The sequence below is a fragment of the Asterias rubens genome, chromosome 6, assembly GCF_902459465.1.
Source record: "Asterias rubens chromosome 6, eAstRub1.3, whole genome shotgun sequence".
NCBI lineage: Eukaryota > Metazoa > Echinodermata > Asteroidea > Forcipulatida > Asteriidae > Asterias > Asterias rubens.
The window spans coordinates 90218-110540 of NC_047067.1; the positions used below are offsets into that span (position 1 = coordinate 90218).

The following is a 20323-nucleotide window of genomic DNA, read 5'->3' on the forward strand; positions in this document are numbered from 1 at the left end:
CTATTATAAATTGCTTTGTTCAATTGACCATTGTAATTATGATTATTATTCAACTGTGAATGAGTCCCGTGCACCATTAAACCTCCGTGATTCATTTTCTGTTTCATAGAGTGTTATCAAGGTTATCACTATGCAATTATTGTACTGTGTATGGACAATACAGTTTTATTGTAATGTAATGTATTGTCTGTGCAGCACATGTGGTAAAAATAATTTTCTGACCGATTATTTGTTATTGTACCGGCCAAAGGATTAGTTGCAACAATTTTGAGTTGCATGCAGATAAAAGTTGAATCTGTCCGTATTCTTATTTTAGCGAGGAATTCCTTCGAAGGCGATTGCCAAACCTCCTCCACCAAATTCAAAACCTTATGTGTGACGAATAGGCCTACCCTAGCTTAAACATCTGACGTCATACTTCGAGGCTCGGAGCTCTGGTGTTGGATGAGCCTACGCCAATTCCCGTCCATACTTCACCTAAATGCTTTCACATGGAGAATCGAGTCAAATTAAACCACAGCACACTGCATGTTCTGTATTTTGATTGGTCCGAGGTTATGTTTTTCAGCTGCACCCGCATCCTCTGACCAATCGAGCCGAAGATATGTAAAGCCTACGTCACTGTACAAAATCAATCAATTATTATCCAATGAAAACACACGGACTCATATAATGTTTTAGGACACTCAGGTCATCATGACAACAGTCACCAGAAATTGCACTGGCTGCCTATCATAAACAGGTTGACTTCAAATTGTGTACAATGTCTTCACCATACGTTATAATGTGACATCCTCACTTAACATTTGATAAGCATATTGCCGAAGTTTGTAAGAATGTATATTATTATCTGTTCAATATCCGTCATGTCCGTAAAAAATACTTAACAACTGATCGTGACTGTACAGAAAAAAATTATCCATGCTTTAGTAACAAGCAGGTTAGATTATTGTAACAGCTTATTTTGGGGTTTGCCTGACACACAGATTAACAAACTGCACAGGTTTCAGAATGCTTGTGCTGGACTGATATATTATGTAATTCCTCTAGATAATCTCGATGTAGTCCGTTGTTAAATGAGTTACACTGGTTACCGGTTCGACAAAGAATAGCATTTAAAGTTCTTTTATTGACTTATAAAGTCATTCATGGTTTAGCACCAACATACATTCAAGAACTCATAACCATGAAACCCCTCTCTCAGTATCAATCAACCTACCGTCTCAGGAGTTCTCAAGATCCCACATTGTTATTATGCATAGTATAAACAAAGTTTGCCCTGAATCTATTCATAGGCCTACACTTTTGAAAAACAATATTATTAAATTTTCTCATCTTGAACTCAAGAGGGCGCTAACCTCCTCTGCGCGAGCTGCGAGTGGCAGACTTCCAATGCATGCTCTGTCCGCCGTCTCTCTGTGTGTGATGTAGTTTATAATGCAAAGCATGCAGCGTGCGGGACCGGTGGCTGCAGTATCATACACGTTCTTGACAGCTGGAATCATTGCACAGTCTGTTTGCCCTCTGTTTCTTGGTTTCTTGAAGGATTAATTGAAGATATTGCAAGCTGAACAGTTGATGCATGCTGATGCTGCTGGTAAGTATACTAACAGTAACACTACAGGCATTGATAATGAGTGAAATTAACATGACGATGTTGTGGTCAAACAAGTTTCCAAATATCTCCAACAAGTCCAAGTTTAGTTTAAAGTTTAGGCTAGGTGGGATCATAGACTCATTACTCATGACTCCAACACTACATAAATCAGAATAGAAAGGCTGGTCTTTGATTGCCGAATCATAGACTCAGAGACTGAGTTTTGTGTATGAGCTGTATTAGTCATATTAGTTTACTCAGTTACCAGGGAGCTAGCATCCTGCATACAGTTGGTTGAGCTCCTCGTCCAACCCGCAACTGGCAGCTAGAGCTCCAGACCAATGCACTGACTCTCACTGAGGTCCTTTCCAGGGCCTGCTGTGGTAAGTATAGCTGTGGTTCTTGTTCTGGTGAATTACTGCACATTTCGGATGTACGTGCAGATGACTGAACAGCAATGATTAACATGAAGTGGGCCCCCATGTTTCTGCTCTATGCCCTTGATGTTACCCAGTATCCATAGCTTGAAGTTTACTTAATTATTAAAAATACTAATCTGTAGTCACGCTCCATACCTGAATAACTCCATGACTTATTTTGCCAAATTGTTGATACCCGGCCAGGACCATGTGTGATGTGTGTGTTGGTTCCCTGCTGTGTCACAAGAGTTTTCCAGACCATCTGGTTTTCCTCCCTTGGCCCTTGGGAAAACTCCAACACTTTTTGATCTGTCTCTCTGTGGTTGTGCCCAGTGGTCATAATGAGTTGATGTGGCTGCCAAAGGCACCCTTGCAGGATTGCCTACTTCTTCTCAAACATGTGTGTTTACGCTAGGCAGAAATGATTTTGTGAGCAATATTTTTGAAAAGAAGTTTGATGCCCTGCCCCCCCCCCCCCCCCTTGAAAAAAAGACAAGAATTTTGTGCAGGTCCTGGGGGCTAGTTGTACCTTTGCATGCAAATCTTTATAAAATCCTTATTTCAAGTTGTTGATGACGTACTACCCTGGGCTGGATTATACAAATCATCTTATTCTTTAAACAGAGTGATTGGTATTATTGACACAAGACTTTGCTTAAAAATAGATTGACACATATAATTCATTTTGTAGCTTATTTTATGTAGTTTTAGTTAAAGTTGCTTGTTAAAGTCTGAAGTCTGACGGTCTTGATTGGTTTTATTGCATTTTGTGGACTTAGTGGACATGAGGGTTGAGGGATGCAAAGTTTTTTGTCAGGGATGGAAAAATGCCAAAATGAAACGCATTCTGAAATTGTATTCAGTAGGCCAAAATATACTTAAAGTTAATAATACATGATAATGAATAATGGCAAACCACAGATGTAGTCAAGACAATAACAATTTAAACGGAAGTTGAGTAAATAATGACAAACAGGACAACATCAAGGCATAGGGTGAAGCAAGGCTTTTGTTCCTGCACCTACGGACAGACAAAAAACGAACAAACAAACAAACACACCAACAAACTATCACAACACTGACTTACCTAAAAAAACATGTACATGTATGGGTATAAAGACAAAACATCATCCGAAAAATATATCATAACTTTTCATTATTAACTATGAATTAAGGACTGTTTTTAATTTTTTTGCAAATTCTGACAAAGTAAGTGCAGATTTAAGTGAATCACTGAGACAATTCCAATATGTAGTGCCACGTTGGAGAAGACTAATTCTAAATAAAGATGTTCTGTTGAAATGGACATAAAGATTTTTCTTACGAGTACTTTGAGTATCATACGAATGAATATTTGAAGTTAAGGTAAAGAAAGAGTTAAAACAAGAGGGTGATGCATTATGGTTGTATTTATACATAAACTTACCTAAGTTAAGGCGATAAAGATCATTTGATTTTAGAAGTTTAAATTGTTCAAAAAGTGGAGCTGAATGAACCTGATAACCAGCATAATAGAAATGATTCGAACAGCCCGCTTTTGTAAAGTAAATAGTTTCTTACACTGAGTTGAAGAACACCCCCAAATGAGAATGCAATAGTTTAAATACGGCAGAACAAAAGAATTATAGATGGTGGTCAATAAGATATTACCAGGTAGGAAAAACTTTAAACGATTCATTATACCTATATGTTTAGATATTTTAATTGATACATCTTTGATATGATTTTTCCGAGTTAAATGTTCATCAATATATATACCTAAAATGGTAGGCCCCTATCCTAGTAAGTCATAAATAAATCATCAGCACTACAGAAAAAAACAAACTTGTTATCTCTTATATGCACAGTTTCCTGGATCTTGCCTCATTTGTCATCATCTCTATTTATGTCTATTGTGTACATGATACATATTATGTGACATAATATTGCACGTGATGAACACCCCTCCATGTGTAATGATTCACTCTCATTAGCATATAACCAACACACTCTGTTGATGCTCACCAGTTGGGCTATCCCACTGCTCCCCAGGTGTGTATGGTATTGACAAAGAGACTCAATACATCAAAGGACCTGTTACCCCATTAGGACCAACAAAAGCTGAATGGGACTTACCACTTTGTGTCACCCTCTGGGTAGACCAGGGTGGCTATTGGGTTTGGTAATCTCTTCTAACAACTCCTCACTTTGTCATCTATAGGGCCTACAGGTTGGAACGTTATAAAAGAAAAGTTGTTACTGTTACCGCTGAACTTTCACCACTCTCTCTCTCTCTCTCCCTCACAATGAACGTAGGCATTCTGGTCTCGTCCCTGGGTTTGCAGTTAGGTTGCTCTATGTAGTTTGTTTTCTGTTGAGGCAGTTGTTAACGGAGGTTTATGGCCATTGGATTATTAAAAACTCTTCCTGGAGCAGATGAACGGTTGTTGGAAATATGAGTCGTGTTGGAGTCATTAGGTATGTTCAAAGAATCACTTATTATGTAATGTAACTATTAGATGTACAAGGCCTATACCCTTGACAATCCGTTTTTACAATGGCTCTTAAGTCTGCTGAGTTGTATGCATTGTCGGTTTTAAGGACTTCTCTTGTGTACATTTTACCTTGTATATAAATATTGCTGTGCATAATTTTTAATCCATGCAAGATACATATTTTTATACCTGATATTCTTAATTAATATTTTTATCTGTCTGTTTATTGTTATACAACTGTTAATGTTTTTGTCTGTACTGTTTGAATCATGGCCAGTTTTAATTTCCCCAGTGTGGGATAATAAAGTTCTTATATTATCTTATCTTTTCTTAATACTTCAAGGTACTTGAAATGTAGATCCAGGTTGTTATTGAGATTGGATACTTTTTGCTGCAAATGTTTTTTATCAACATTTTTATTTATCCAAATTTTTGTCTGACTTGTATAAACTATAATACATGTTTAAAAGACAAAGTGGTTTCAAACTTCGGGAAACATGCAGAAGGATTTAAGTACACCAATAAAGCTACCAGTGCAGAGCATTTTTATTGGTTGAGGTGCTTTATTTTATCTTTATGTTGTTTCGAGGCCAAAAAAGCAGTAACTTGTGACTAACTAAGTCAAATGTAACTCGCAAATTGTTTTTTGTTCAAGTACCCCCAGTAGGTTTCCACTTGAACCTAAATGATTTTCAATAAATTTTACCCCGTTTCAAAATTATGTTTGTTTTAGTGTTATGCCATGGTAATGGACAAGTAATGTAAACCTAATGTGACATCACAGAATAAATTTATAGTTCAACTAATGAGAAGCATGTAGACTGCTTCCATCTTTTAGTACCAATTAAAAATCTTTCAGCATTTTTTATTTGTTTGCTTTTTGAAACGCTGTTTAATGATCAAAACCATACAGTGTAGGCCTACATAAAGACTGCTTCGCCATCTAATCTATTCGACAACTTTCTATATTGACTCAAGTTTTATGTATTGTTTTTGCCATGATGGTAACTGGTGTATTGTGAACCTAACATGACATAGGGAGCGTACCACTTAACACACCAGCTTATTACCAATTAAAATACTATTTTTTCAAGACTTTTCAATTTGATAAAATCCCTCCCTCCTGGAGTTTCCTTCATCACACTTTATTAAAAAAATAAATGCTTTTTCAGCATCAGTCAAGTTTGTAAACTGAATGAAAGAAAGCTTTTCTTCTGCTGTTTTGTTGTACTCGTGGTACGTTGCACCTTAACAACTCACAGAATGCCACAAGCTTGTTTGCTTTGCTTGGGGTGGCGTAATGGTACACAATAATCTGTAAACTTGATAAATTCCTAAGTTCTTAATAATAATAATAAAAAGACTTGTAATTCATTCATTCATTCATTCATTTTTATTAAAAAACAAACTGGCAGCACGAAGCTGAATAATGTGGCATTACAAGATAACAATATTGATAAAAATAGCATAGATAAAAAAAAAAAAATTGCACCACCGCGGGGTACAAAGGAACATTATATAAGAAGACGACAATAAGTAAAAATAAATATTAGATAAACCACTAAAAGACACTTAAAAAAATGCACAGGATGTTGGGGGAACCCTCTTATACATTGAAACCCCACTATGGAATAAACCAGCTAAAAAAGAGAAACCCTAGCAGTTAAAAACTCTACATATGACAAAAACAATGATAGCAAAAAAGGGAAAACAAATTTGATAAAACAGAAAAGATTAACAAACAGTTACAGGATGTGGGAGACCCTCATTTAAGAGGGCATACTAAAGCATTGAAAATAAAATTTACAGCCCACACGCACACCAATAAAACAAAAGCAAATATGGAAGCTCCAGTCTAAGAGGATTGGTTTAAAAGTTTAGTAAGGAATGGAATTGCACTGTTGCCATAGCGCTTAGTCCTATGTTTAGGCACCATATATTTAGTAGCATTGCGAAGACCCATTCTGTGAGTGTTGTTGTTATGAGGGAACCAACCGGCATATCTATCAGAGGTACTATATTTAACAGCAAAGTTAGTACATAATTGATCACGTCTATCTTCAAGCGTCCGGAGACCCAATGAGGTCAAGAGCATCTGTGTATGTAGTATAGTTGTTCCCAAGGATCACGTGACACGCTCTTTTTTGAATTTTTCAATTTGATTAGTTTGCTGTTTACTGATGCAACCATGCCACACAGGAGACGCATACTCAACTGAAGGACGCACATAGCCAACATACACAGATACCACATATGCGCACATATCCACCCTGCTGGGTGTTCAAGGCGCAGTAAAACCAAAAACAAAACAAAAACAAAACACAACACAAAGAAAAATAGACATAACAAAATTAGTCATTGAAAACCTGTGACATAAGATAAGTTTTGAGAAGAGACTTGAATTTTGCGGTACAAACACAAGATCGAAGATTAAGTGGTAGAGAGTTCCAGATGCGTGGCGCGGCTGAAGAAAAAGACCTGTCACCCCATGAGTGTCGAGACTTGGGTTCAATGAGGAGAAGCATGGAACTTGATCGAAGATTCCTTGATAGAGTGTAAACTTGTAGCAGTTCAGAAATATAGTTGGGAGCCTTGCCATTTAGAGCTTTGTGAACAATGAGCATCAGCTTGAAGATGATTCGTTGAGAGATAGGGAGCCAGTGTAGTTGTTTCAGAATGGGGGTGATAGAACAGGATTTTCTAGACAGTGTCACAATGCGGGCAGCAGTATTTTGGAGCCGTTGAAGTCGGGAAATCTGGTTGTTAGGAAGACTGTAGAGAAGTGGCACTTTTGTCCAAGTACTTGCGAATCTTACCTATATTCCTGATGTGATATGATGATAAACGATTGTTGATGTGTGGCTGAAGTGTCATCGATGAATCAAAAATAACCCCCAAGTTCCGAGCTTTCAGCGAAGGAGCTATCCGAGCATCACCGATGGAGATGTATGGCACTGAAACCTTAGTTAACTGTTGACGTGACCTGCATAGTCTGATGATTTTATTGATCAGGTTTTTATTGCTGCTGATGAGAAAGCTGTTGGATTATCAAGGGTCTAGCCGTGTTGAAAATTACCTTTAACCTGTCGATATAAGATCATTATTAAATCAAATCTAGCATTATAGTAAAAAAAAAAACATAAGATCTAGTCAGTATTTGCATCAGGGATAACAAATATGTTTACCCATACACTGATGTGTGTAAGCACTGTATACTCAGTACTTTCTTAAGTTCTGTGAAAAAATTTCCTTTAAGTACTCAGATGGGATTCAAAGCAATGATCTATTATCAGGCAGGTCTTATAGATGAGTGTGTTTCTTGAGACAGCCACACCATACCTAATTATGCCACAGTTAGTGACCTTTTGAGGCAGCTGTAAGACCCAAAGTGATCAATTGTAATGAGATGGGGTTCTACTGAGATGAAGTTCTAAACCGTAGTCAATTTCTACAGTGGCAATCTGTGGCACTAATAATCACACATGCTCAAACGCTTGCAAATACAAAAACCAAAACAACTACAGGAAAGAATGACATTTATGGCCATTATGTGCCAAGCATAATATGTGATACTAAGAGGCAATGGGGGTATGCACAGGTACGAGGAGAGTTGAGAGATTACAAAATACAAATTTGAAGCTTCCAAGAATACAAATCAGGATCAACCTGTGTTTTTTTGTGTGTTGTTTTGCCTTCCACAGGCAAGTTAAGAAATAAATGTACTTACACAGTCTTTTCTGGAAAAGACAGCACTTCTGCAAGAAAACATTTCAAAGACTTTTGTTTTCAGAAACAATGTATTTCCAATTTTATTTGGGTGCTTTTTGCTCAGAAATTAATGTTATTTTCTTGATGATATCAAACACTTTACCTCATTTTCCATAGGAATACAAATTCTTGTTTATGGCTTTAAACCATCATGTCTGATACTTCATGGAGGAATAGATGCAAATATCTCCATTTGCCCCTGGGCATTGCTTTGTAGCCCCTTGAAATGCTCCACTAGATATTTGCTTTTTATTCATAAAGATTCCTTTACCAAGGAGAAAACGCCTTGGTGCCCTTGCCTATTCAGAAACGAATCATATGGGGCCTGAACCATGCAGCTACAGGTCTTAAGCTCCACACTTTTACACTTGTATACAAGAGTTATAGAAAGGTTGTGCCAATTCATTTTCTTCCGTTTAAAGGGAATCCTTCTAAATGTGAACCTCTTTTTGTTCAGTTGAGACATTCCTGCCTAAAATCTGGCTAATGGATATTTTGTGATCATTTCACAGAAAGAGAACATGCTGTGTTTGTCTCAAGCTGCCGATCCTTTCAACATTTTTTTGTTGAGAGTAAATTGTTAAGGATGTGTTGTTATGTACAAGAAACCATACATCAGTTCCTTTAGATCTTAACCCCATTCAGAAGATGTCTCAACAATTTTTGAAGGAGGACATTCACATCTCAGACATGTTTGTCCAGCTGAGCATCCTCCAGTCAGTCAGAGTGCAGTGCAGTTTGTCAAGTTGGCATTGTCACATTTGTCTTGAACTTCTTAAAGCTAAAAAAAGAGGGAGAGGCTACATCCATAATATAAATATAAAAAAAGTATAAATAAAACGTGATTACTCTTAACTAGGCCTGGGAAACCACAGATGTTGATCAATTTTAGAAATAGCAGCAACTTGGTTTTAATTGACAGATAACAAACAAAAGCCCTCCTTTAACAAAACAAAAAAACAAAACAAGTTTAGTTAATTACTGTGAAGATTATTGACAGGTTGAATTCAATTACATTAGTTCAAATAGGATTTTTAAAGAAAGATTTTAGGTGTGTGATGAAGACTGTCTAAAGATTTGTGTAATTTTCTAAATATGAGTAGGTTCAAGACTACACTTCATCTAATTAATCCCTGTCTTATCAGAACCAACCGTTTATACTGAAAGCTACGCTCAAATTGGCTGAACATTCCTAAAGACTAGTAGACTTGTACATTCAGCTTAGCATTAATTTTCACTGCACCGGAATTCTTTTACAAGACCCAAATCAATATGACAAGAGATTGTAGAAGAGATTAATTGTCTTGATTTGAAAAAAAGTATAAGAACGAAAACACAGAGAATTGTGATTCCACGTGTCTTATTGATAGGCTTTGACAGGTAGGCCTACTTACTTTGACAGGTAGGACTACTTACTTCAAAACCGAACAGAATTAGACTCAAAGGCAACATTTGATCATCACCTTTGTGTTTTTTAAAGTTGTCACACAAATTAAAGTTATCACCCCATTGTGAAACATAAATATATAAGACCATCATACTTTACTAAAATACTGGCCCAAAACTAAAATCGTTGGCTTCGGCCTATGGTCCATTTAAATCTTGAGCCATGCCAACATTATCCCAGTAAACCTACTCAGCTCCTACATAATCCCTACACCTTGTCAAGCTTCAAATCTTACTTGTAAACTGTACTGTGAAACGACTGCATTGGTCATAAATAGTTACTGTTACTACCAACAGCTTGAACTGAAGCAAAGCTGCTGATCCCTGCAGGGAGTACATAGCAGTCACCATATGGGATCATATCACAGTCTGAATTCCTGGAATCAATGCTTTAACACTTCTTGCAAAGCTCCATATTGTCCCCAAAAAACTCCCACTGGTTTCTTGAATTGTAGCAAATCCAAAGAGTCAACAGAACAGAAGCTGGTGGTACAATGTGTGTAATCAGTATGCCAAATATGTGTTCCAGATAGCTGTTTGACTGCTGTCAAAGTCTGAAGCTGTTAATTCAAAATTGGGTTATTTGTTGACTGAGGCATATCAAATCAGGCTGGAATTACACACAGGCCATATGTATAATGCCCTCTGTTGGCCCTAATCTTGGCCATGGTGACCCTTTAAAGAAATCCCATCTTTCACATTTTTTTCAATGTACATGATGGAAGTTAATGTAAATGGAAATGGCCTTGCATCTTCAAGGATGGCTATTTGCAGTTAAAATTTGTTTGAAAAGTCTGAATGTTTCTATTAACTTCTTGCATGTTTACAAACACCACCTTGTCTAAAATCACTGTACAACACTGTATACCACTGCCACACAGGGACATTGACTCTCAAAATGGCCAAGATGATGTATCTTGATGACGTCGGGGGACTTAAAATAATGTGAGCTTTAAATGATGAGACTTTGCTGGATGGTTTGTGAAACTACTTTAAAAATGGTGTGGAACACCTGTGATTTCATTCCTGATTTTCACCCAAAGGATAAATAGGTCTCAGTGTTTGATGATAACCTCATCTTTACCTCTCCAACGACTTTATGATCAAGACAATGAAGGCTTAGGTCTCCTTTCCTACGTGTACTTCACTTACAATACAGGAGAATATAAAACACATGACAATCTAAAACTGAGCTTGACGGGTTCGCTTTGTAAATGGGGTTCGCATTGTAAACAAAATGTTTGTTGTGAGTTTAGCAAGAAACACAGTTTGTGTTTTAAAAACATTTTACTTTTGATTAACCCTACCCTTTAAACAATCCTTTCAAACACTGAACAATGAGGGCCTCAGAGTACTTTGCAACTGACGTTTCACTTTCAAGATAATGTGTAACAACGAACTAAATCTGAACTCCACTAAGTCAGGACTAGCTTTGTGTAAAAGCTGGCAAGTGCCTAGAGACCTTGGGCTTTAATTTTGTTTTAAAGTAGTCCTATGGACTTTTAGCAGTAAACTATGCATTTTACTTGTCCCCAGAAAGTTTTAAGCATCATAAATGTATCTTTGTGATATTGTGATCACAACCATTAAGTTTAATTAAAGTTAAATTCACACAATGGAAAAAAACAATGTATTTTTTAATGTATTATTAACATTTGCAAAGGCAAATTATGAGCACTTGAAACAAGTAGTTTGCACAGTTTTAAGTTAAACACCACTTCTCAACTTCTTGCCCCCATTAGGATCGATAAAGCTTGTTTTCTTTCACATGGAAACTTACACCCCGGAAATGTAATTATTTGTTTACGAATTGTTTTGAGGGAGAATTTTGAACCCTGCGCCTCAATGTGTCTTGAAGGATAACAGTGCTCTTGACTCAATGGCTAAGCAGATGTTGACTCAATGTAGTGTGTGTATTTTCTGCCCGCATCTTAACTTAACCCCAGCATCCTTCTTGTGTTGTCTTCCCTGGGGCTGTTTAATCTCTCTCAATAATAATCCCAGACCCTTTACTGATCCTCCAATCAATACTACACCTTGCCTTACCCCCATTGATTAAAATGGTCAAATGGTTGGATTAGACTTGCACCAGTCTTTCAATGAGAAATTCAACCATCGTTTTTATTTCACTTTTCCTTTGTTTTTAGAAAGAGTGCAGTAGCTGCATTACTCTTTATATGAGGAGGGAAGAATGTTGACCATACATAGTTTAATTTAAATCTGAGTTCAATGTTTGTGTCCCTTAAATCAGGTTTTTTTTTAAGAAGCATTGAGTTGTACATTATTTAAAAAATAGTGATGATTGACTTTTGATGAGAGATTTGTCACAAGTCTAATTTGTGATCTTGATGAGCCATTGACCTGTGTGAAAGTTGAGATGACCTGAAAAACAAGGTGGCTATCAGGCGGCAGTAATATTTACATTGCAGAATAGTTGAGCACCCAAAGTTTAACCTTTGGATAATTCCCAAACATTGTACACAGTGTGATCATGTGTAGAGGATGGTCCAGGTAGTTATCACGAACAACCACCCATGGAATTTTTAAAACCACGATTCTTTTTAGTACAAAATGTATCTCCAATTCATCTGTGGGTATTTATGTGCTGACATGAAGGCCTGATGTTCGCGAAAGGGCAAGGGCAGTAATGTTTCATTCCTCATTGGTAAAGAAGGGCACCAAGATGAGGAAATTGTTAATTTATTTCGGAGCATTTCAATGGGGCACCAAGGCAATGACTTGGGTCAATTTAGGTAGTAATTACGTACCTCAAGTGGGGACTAGATAATACAAATACTGTGTAATTTAGTATGTTTTGAGTAAAGCCAAGTTCGTGCACTAAGCAGTACGCACTGTTTTCCAAAATTTGCTTTTGTTTCAGTGTTAAAAAAACCATAAATGTCAAGAAAATACGTTTGTAAATGCTTAAAATAAGTTTGGTCTCATGAGACCCAAATTATTTTCATGACATTGTTTTGCTCATTTCTCAAAAACTACAGCACCTCAGCACCAGGCGTAATATTTTCAGGAAAGCTTTTTACTATCATTATGTTCAAACTGTGTAAGTTTAGTGTAAATCTGTGGACATTGTGTTTTTTGTCCTAAAAAAGTACATACACCCTTTAAAGGTACAGCCCAGACACTTCAAGTTGCAGAGATATGTGTGAACAATCTCATTTAAAAACGAAATTTAAAATAATATTTAGAGATGAAACGAAATTTCTGGCACACTGCGTTTATTATTGGTTCCAGAAATATCACAGTCACTGACAAGCCAAGTTTTAGTCAAGGGTCTTAAAAGTAAGGTATAAGTAAGGTAAATCACTCTTAAAAATAATGACAAATTTTGTTTTACTTAGTAAGAAAGTACATCAGCTTTATAAAGCATTCAGTGAATCATTTCAATATCAGTATTTATCCCCAAAAGTTTGAATCTGCTGAGAAACCTTACTGGCTGTATCAACTCTCAGATTGCGTTTTCAAATTAAGAATTATTTTTTCTGTTTGGACATAACCATAGGCAATGTCTGAAAGAATTTACAAAGGTTACTTTATTGTAGACTTTTTTTGTTTATAGGATTTAATAGTATTGTATTGTCTGTATCCAGGGCCGCCAGGGAGAGCAGTTCATTGACAACTGATGGGGCTAGCCTGGTGGTAAAATAAAACAAAATAATAAATGAAATGCCTTTCTCTTTAAAATTAGGCTGCCATGCTTTCTGAGACAGATGAGAAATGCATAGCAGATGTAGAGTGCAAGTTCAATCCATTATGTGTTGGTTACCAGTGTGGCATGTTTGTACCCACTGTGTTTATAATGTAAGCTCTGTTGAAGTCAGGCAAAACTAATAGAGTGCCTTTTCATGTTGTGGACGTGTTGGTATTGTGATTTCCTGGACATTGTTAGTAGGGTTGATGATATGGGTTTATAATTTCACCTAAACAGAGGCTGCCATTGTGAACCAGTCTAAAAGGATCACACATGAGCAAGATGATGTGACTGTGAAGTGAACAATGACAAGATACACACACAAGTCACAAATTTAAAACTTTCTGGATTTGACATGCTGGCACTCCACAAACTAAGATCAGTGTTTGACATGCTGGCACTTCACAAACTAAGATCAGTGTTTGACATGCTGGCACTCCACAAACTAAGATCAGTGTTTGACCATGCTGGCACTCCACAAACTAATTGACATGCTGGCACTCCACAAACTAAGATCAGTGTTTGACATGCTGGCACTCCACAAACTAAGATCAGTGTTTGACCATGCTGGCACTCCACAAACTAAGATCAGTATTTGACATGCTGGCACTCCACAAACTAAGATCAGTGTTTAACCATGCTGGCACTCTACAAACTTAGATCAGTATTTGACATGCTGGCACTCCACAAACTAAGATCAGTGTTTGAAATGCTGGCATTCCACAAACTAAGATCAGTGTTTGACATGCTGGCACTCCACCAACTAAGATCAGTGTTTGACATGCTGGCGCTCCACAAACTAAGATCAGTAACCCTAATGTTAGCAGTCTCCTTACTCCCTAGTAGCAAGCTGTTCTTTGTTCATACCAAAATCATTTAAAAAATTACCTTTTAATCCTATTTTGTGATTTGGAACGTTTAAATACAATGTTTATAGGCCTTTATTGTAATGACACAATACAGAATTTTAAATGACTCTATTAAACTGGGAACAACTTGTGACAATTAGTTCACTTTACTGTTGACATTGCATTAGATGTTTGAGATTGGTGTCTATTTTGTTAACAGACTGACCCAGTATTTACCATATCTCAACAACCACCCCTTCCTATCAACAAAATCATTTATAACAACAACTTGTCACAAAAGAAAATTATGCCAGCGCTGTCCCTTTTTCCAGCAGACCAGATTATTTTTAGTGCATTGACATTGAAGAGACGTCAGCTTGAAGTGCGGTGTGCAATTTGATGAATCCTAATGCATGACTGATGTTCACTACCCGTGGTTCAGGCAGGGTGTAACCTGGCTGCAGTGAACAGACACACAACAAAAGCTGACAAGTTATCAGACTTTTAGGGTATAATCTTTAGAGATTGATCTGTATCTGTTAATCAATAGGTCATTAAAACCTAAACTGTCATTGTTTGGGGGTGGGGATTATAGATGCTACTGTATCTAGTCACCCACTGTGAGTTTCAGGCAGCGTGGCCTGGCCTGGGTTGGTGGTGGCCAGCCAGTGTACATAATTTAGACTCTTGCTTGTCATTATGGTTTATTTATTGGGGAAAACCTTTGTACCTTGAAAGTTTGACAGTGTTGTTGTCTGTTTTACAATTGTTGCACATTCACATTAGATTCTCCGGACATAAGGGTTGAATCAATAGTGTGAAGGTTTTAAATGCATTGTAAAACACTTTCTTTGCTCATGTATTCTTGGAAGTTGATGGTTCATCATGGCAAACCATACTAGTTTCCATAGAAATATGCAACAAATGCCCATCTACTATATGACTTACTTCCATACTTCCATGACCTCCATTTCAAGGGTAAACAAAAACTTCCGAACGCACTATCATTGCCATTCTGGCCAAATGTCAGTTGATTTGTCAACATTATTGTAGTGAAGTCGTCACAAAATAATAGAGCAGTGGTTTGATCCATCTTGCAATATTGCAAGCTACAGTATGCATTTAGAATCAATGTGAGAACCCCCCCCCCCCCCCCACTTCCCCCAAACGACTGACTGCTAATTTGGGCCCATTTTCAAAGAGCTGCTGATAGTTTGCATTCCCCCTCCCCCCCCCCCCCCCCAACAAATGAGAAGTCCAATCATACAATATTTGCAGGAACTCTTCGGCTGAGCAGTTGTGATCGCCTTAGTATTTCAAGTTTCTCAGATCAACTGTGCCATTTTTATTGCTGTGCCTGGCACTTTTTGTTCTTTTAAACAAACTTACATTGCATGCCTTTTCTTGAAGCAATTTTTGTGATAATAAGATTGATTTGGGTCTGTTTGTGATTGAACCTCCCTGGTGACCTTTCACCTCCCTGGTGACCTTTCACCATGGAATGGGACTATGCTATGACCGGTTGACCTAGCTTTCATTGTCAGTAGTTGCTGATAGATCCTTTCAGCAGATAGGTAATTTGGGCTCTGGAGATGTGCAACTTGATATTGCATTCTGAATACACTGTACTTGGTCTGGTTTCAAAACAAAGTGCAGCAGTAGCAATTATTGGAAATACAAATTGATTAGTCTCAGTCAAAAAGGTCACAGGTTAAAAGTTCTTCAGTGAAATAATCTACAGTGAAATAATCTTGCTGAAATACTATCATTTGATAGCCCCCAAATCAAGTGCTGCCTGACATACGATCTTTCTTTGATTTCACTAAAATTATATGAAATTTTCACAGGTTTGTTGTATTATGGTATGTGGAAACTATCTAAAATGTGAATTAAGTTACTCATGAAAGAATAATATGTGAGTCTACATGTATTACATGAGCGGCACATGTATTACATGAGCGGCAAGTGGACATAGGGGTCAATATTCGAATAACAAAAAAAATAGTTTGGGTGACTACTGAGAAGCTGAACTGATGCGGCTTAAACATGTTCAAGTTGCAGGTATGCAAAGGCACTTTTGGTACATCAGCCACATTAACCTATAATGACCCCGAAGCACAGCCAAGGAGCATAAGTGTTTCATTTTTCCAAATGGACAAAAACCAGCAGAAAAAGCAGTCCAGAGAAAAAGATTTGTGGTATAAGAAAACCAATGCACAACTCCATTCATATAATAATGGCCTTATTGGAATTGAACCCGGGCCACAGTGGTAAGAGACAAGTGCTTTTAATAAAAGCTAGTCACATGCTACCATTCTCCCTATCCCTGCACTAGCTGTTAACTACATGTATGTCATTTTCTGTTGTCATTTTTACTGTTATGCGCCCTCGAACAGGCTGGTCATGGAGAAAGCGCAATATAAAATCAATAGATTAATATTATTATTATTGCGGATGTGAACAGTTGTCATTTATTTCAACTTTGTCAGAATTGTCATTGATGTGCCATGTTTGAAATGGACACCAAGATTTAATGATTGCACAAGTAATGTGTTTACATACACCATCTCTGTTCGAGCATACTCCCTCCCCCATCCCCCCCCCCCTCCATCCAAATCGTATCCTCGTTTGCTGTATTGGTACTCATCCATGGAACTAGACAAACACTTCAGCTCAGTCAAAAGCTAGCTAAAAGCTGGTTAAACTGCAGCTTCGCAAACTCTTCAAAACCCTCCCATGTGATATTAGGGCATCTAACATAGCACCCTGAAGCTATCAATGTCTTGACTGAACCAAAAAACAAACCAACAAGGCATATGTCACGCTAACCCACTAAGTTTCAACAACTGTTTGCACAATATGTGGTCATACCAGAAACTTATATTGTGCATAACAGTGAGGCAGTGTAATTGATACAGATGCGTGCTTACAAGTAGATCTGTAATCAGGTTTTTGGTCTGGAAGGAAATGAGAAACTCTTACAGGGGGAAAGAATATAATACCTTGTCAACATTGTAATTGTATGCGAGGGGGATCTACTGCAAAGTTGATTGTACGAATGTGGAATCAAAATTAAATGAAGTGCTCCGGATCACTTCATTTAATTTTGTTTCCACTGGCCCTTAGGTTTGGAGAACAACCAAAACCACAATTCTGATGAATTTAATTGAGCGACTAGCGTATCTCCTTTTGGCTGGCTGGGGAAATCTAAAACCAGAACACACACACGAACCTCTCTGGTTTATTAAAAGTGCTCTTGACTATATCAGAAAAGAACATTCCCTCTAAGAGAGCTGCTACAGTCGCTTTGCTTGACCCCGAATGAAAAATAAAGTACATTTGGTTGATGACATAGTCTTGTGTTTAAATCCCTAAACAGGGGAGGTTGGAGATCGCTTTTGCTGAATTTAATATGCATTGTTGGATGATAATGAAAGACAATGAAGTGTTTTATTATTTCTTTATTTATCTTTCTCTGATTGTCTTAAATTTGTTACTTAAAATGACAAACTTAAAACTTTCAATTCTTTAAAATGTATGAACACACCTTGGGTTCTAGGGTTGTCTGAATTGATTTTCCATAATACTAAACAGCTTTTGGTTACAGAACTACAGTCATGCTCCTTTTAATTACATCCCTCATTCTAAACACACTTGAGGAGACTGTTCTTTTTCACATGCTGGACCATCTCTTTGGAATATTCCAAGACTAGTAGACACTCTCTCAAGCTTCAAAAATAGCTTTAAATCTCACTTGTTCAGTCTTGGCATTAAGTAACATCTTTTTTGATTTGCCAAGAGTGTCTTTTTTGACAGATATGGTGCACTATAAAGTTCATCAGTTTGCTGGAAAGTAACAAACTGTTACGCCCTACTGACCAGGTTTTTGTTTGGGTGGGTGGGGGGGGGGGGTAGGGGTTTGAAGTAATGCCCCAAAGAACAGGCCCAAGTCACATTGTTCTGAAGGCTTGGCATTTTTTTATTTTTTTTATTACAAAAATATTGATTTTTATATGCACATTTTCAAGGGCACCAAGGCAATGACTAGGGGCATGTAGGTAATTGCCTCTGTTGCCTTCATGAAGTATCATCATATTATGTAATGCATCATCCTTTTGTCCACACTTTACTGAAGAAGTGACCATCTAACCAGTTAAAAACACAGTTTTGTATCATAATAACCTTTTCCTTGTGTAGCATGTGTGCTAATACATAAGTGAACCGTAAACTAATAAAACACAACTTTTGGATCTTAATAAACTACATTCTGATTCACGCTTTTATAAGAGACAATGGCAGTAGCACTCGAAGTACAGCTCCAATAATTCAAGATGAGTGCTCAAAAATCATAAAGAGGTCACCAGTTCCTAACAAGTACACTAAGTGTGCCTTCTTTAGAAAACAAAATGCCCTATTTTAAATAAAAGATGTCATTGGGGGTACTATTAGCTACTAAGCTAGATGAATTCTGCCAATCATCATCTCCGAATGCTGTTAATTGTTGGGACGCTGCCTGAGTTTGTCTGGACTTTGGATGGACTGATACAATACAACATTAAAGAGCCGCCCGGCTAGAAAAACGTCATTCCCATCAATTATTTTGTATTTAATCATCTTCCCTCATTCATACATCGCTGCTACTACAGAGTGGAGAAGTTAAGCCCAAAGGTTTGATGTACCTGCAGTTGTTTGTTATTCCAGGCAGCGTACTTTGCAGAGGTTGCATAGCAACATAGTTAAATTTTGATCGGATTATATAGTGGATAAGAAGTGCTTTTATCTAGCGACTGTTGGGGGCATTGTTCAAGTGAAAAGAGAAAAAGGAAAGCAATCGTGAGTAATGAAGCCTGAGGATTGTGGAGATATTACATAGGTGGACCTTTATTTAGAGTCCACTGATTGAATTATTTGTATTGTGTGCTGTTTTTCTAGTTGTAAAAAGGATTTTACATGCGTACGTATACATTCAAATTGCTTGACATTAAACTCTATCTTTATATCAACGCGGTAAACAAATTTTGAATTGCTCAACTTGTAATTTTGTGTGAAATGTCTATTGTTGGACTCGCATGTATCAATACAATAACAAAACATTTGCTTTTCAGTCTTATAAGCTCTAACCTTTTAAACAATTAACTTCAAGTATTATTTAAAGAATCTCACAATAATCATATTTTTATTTATTTTTTCTGCAGGGGAATGAATGGTTTCAGTGAAACGAGTGCGCTGAGAATTTGGCTGTCTGATGATGTTATTGAGTAAGTGTCTTAACCCTATAGAACACTCAACCTTTGTGTTTACTGGCAGGCAAGACACAGGCATGATACCCAATTCCTACTGTAGTCAGTCTGTCTCTTTATATCTTTGCCAATCGAAAAATTTGACAAATTGTTAGTAACAAGGCCTGACAAGTTCTTTAGAGCCTTCACCATTATGTAGGTAACCCTTGTTTGTACTTGATCAAGGATTATTGGGGACCAAATATCATGCATAAAGACACCTTACTGGTCACATGGGGAATTTAACATTTGGTCTCAAACTTTATTCATATTAAAACTTAATAACGATCAGACAGTGCGAATGCCATTTCATATGCTCATTCATAAAACCAAGGCTCAATTTGCCATATTATGTCTTTGATAAATTCTTCTGTCAATAAACATTTGGGTTTCTTCGTCAGTTTTAGCTCTTAATATTAATGATTCAATGTTATAACCTCCCCCCCCCCCCCCCGACCTCCTCTTCCATTAATCCCTTCTCAATCTTTAGGATGCATCTGACAGAGGCTGACTCGGTGGAACGGTGGTTGCAGGATTTGAGAATGATGACAGATTGTGAATGTATGTGCATACTGCAGGGCAAACCTATCAGGACATCGGCCCATAACATTGCCAAAGTCACCTCCAGTGCAAGAGGTTTGTCAAACTCTAATAACTAATACTGGGTTCTTATGTAGCACTTTATTACACCCTTTGGTGTGTATTAAACTGCCCATTAACTGTTTTTCTTATATATTTTGAGTAATGAGACCCGTGTGAGAACCAAGAGCTTAAGTTCAGAGT

At 37.3% G+C, this 20323-nt stretch overlaps 1 protein-coding gene across 2 annotated transcripts in view; it reads left to right on the plus strand.

The window, feature by feature from the left end:
- The first annotated feature begins 1446 nt into the window (after positions 1–1446).
- The window catches only part of LOC117291950 (protein inscuteable homolog), a 37105-nt gene continuing 18228 nt past the window's right edge, over positions 1447–20323 (plus strand). Inside the window, exons 1-3 of one of the 2 annotated variants that reach the window (XM_033773972.1) lie at positions 1447–1597; positions 19457–19519; positions 20031–20176. In XM_033773972.1, the coding sequence (XP_033629863.1) occupies positions 19461–19519; positions 20031–20176 (205 nt within the window). In that variant the 5' untranslated portion in view covers positions 1447–1597; positions 19457–19460. Of the gene's footprint in view, positions 1598–4401; positions 4474–19456; positions 19520–20030; positions 20177–20323 lie in introns of those variants that run through there. The other variant, XM_033773971.1, reaches the window with a different exon arrangement.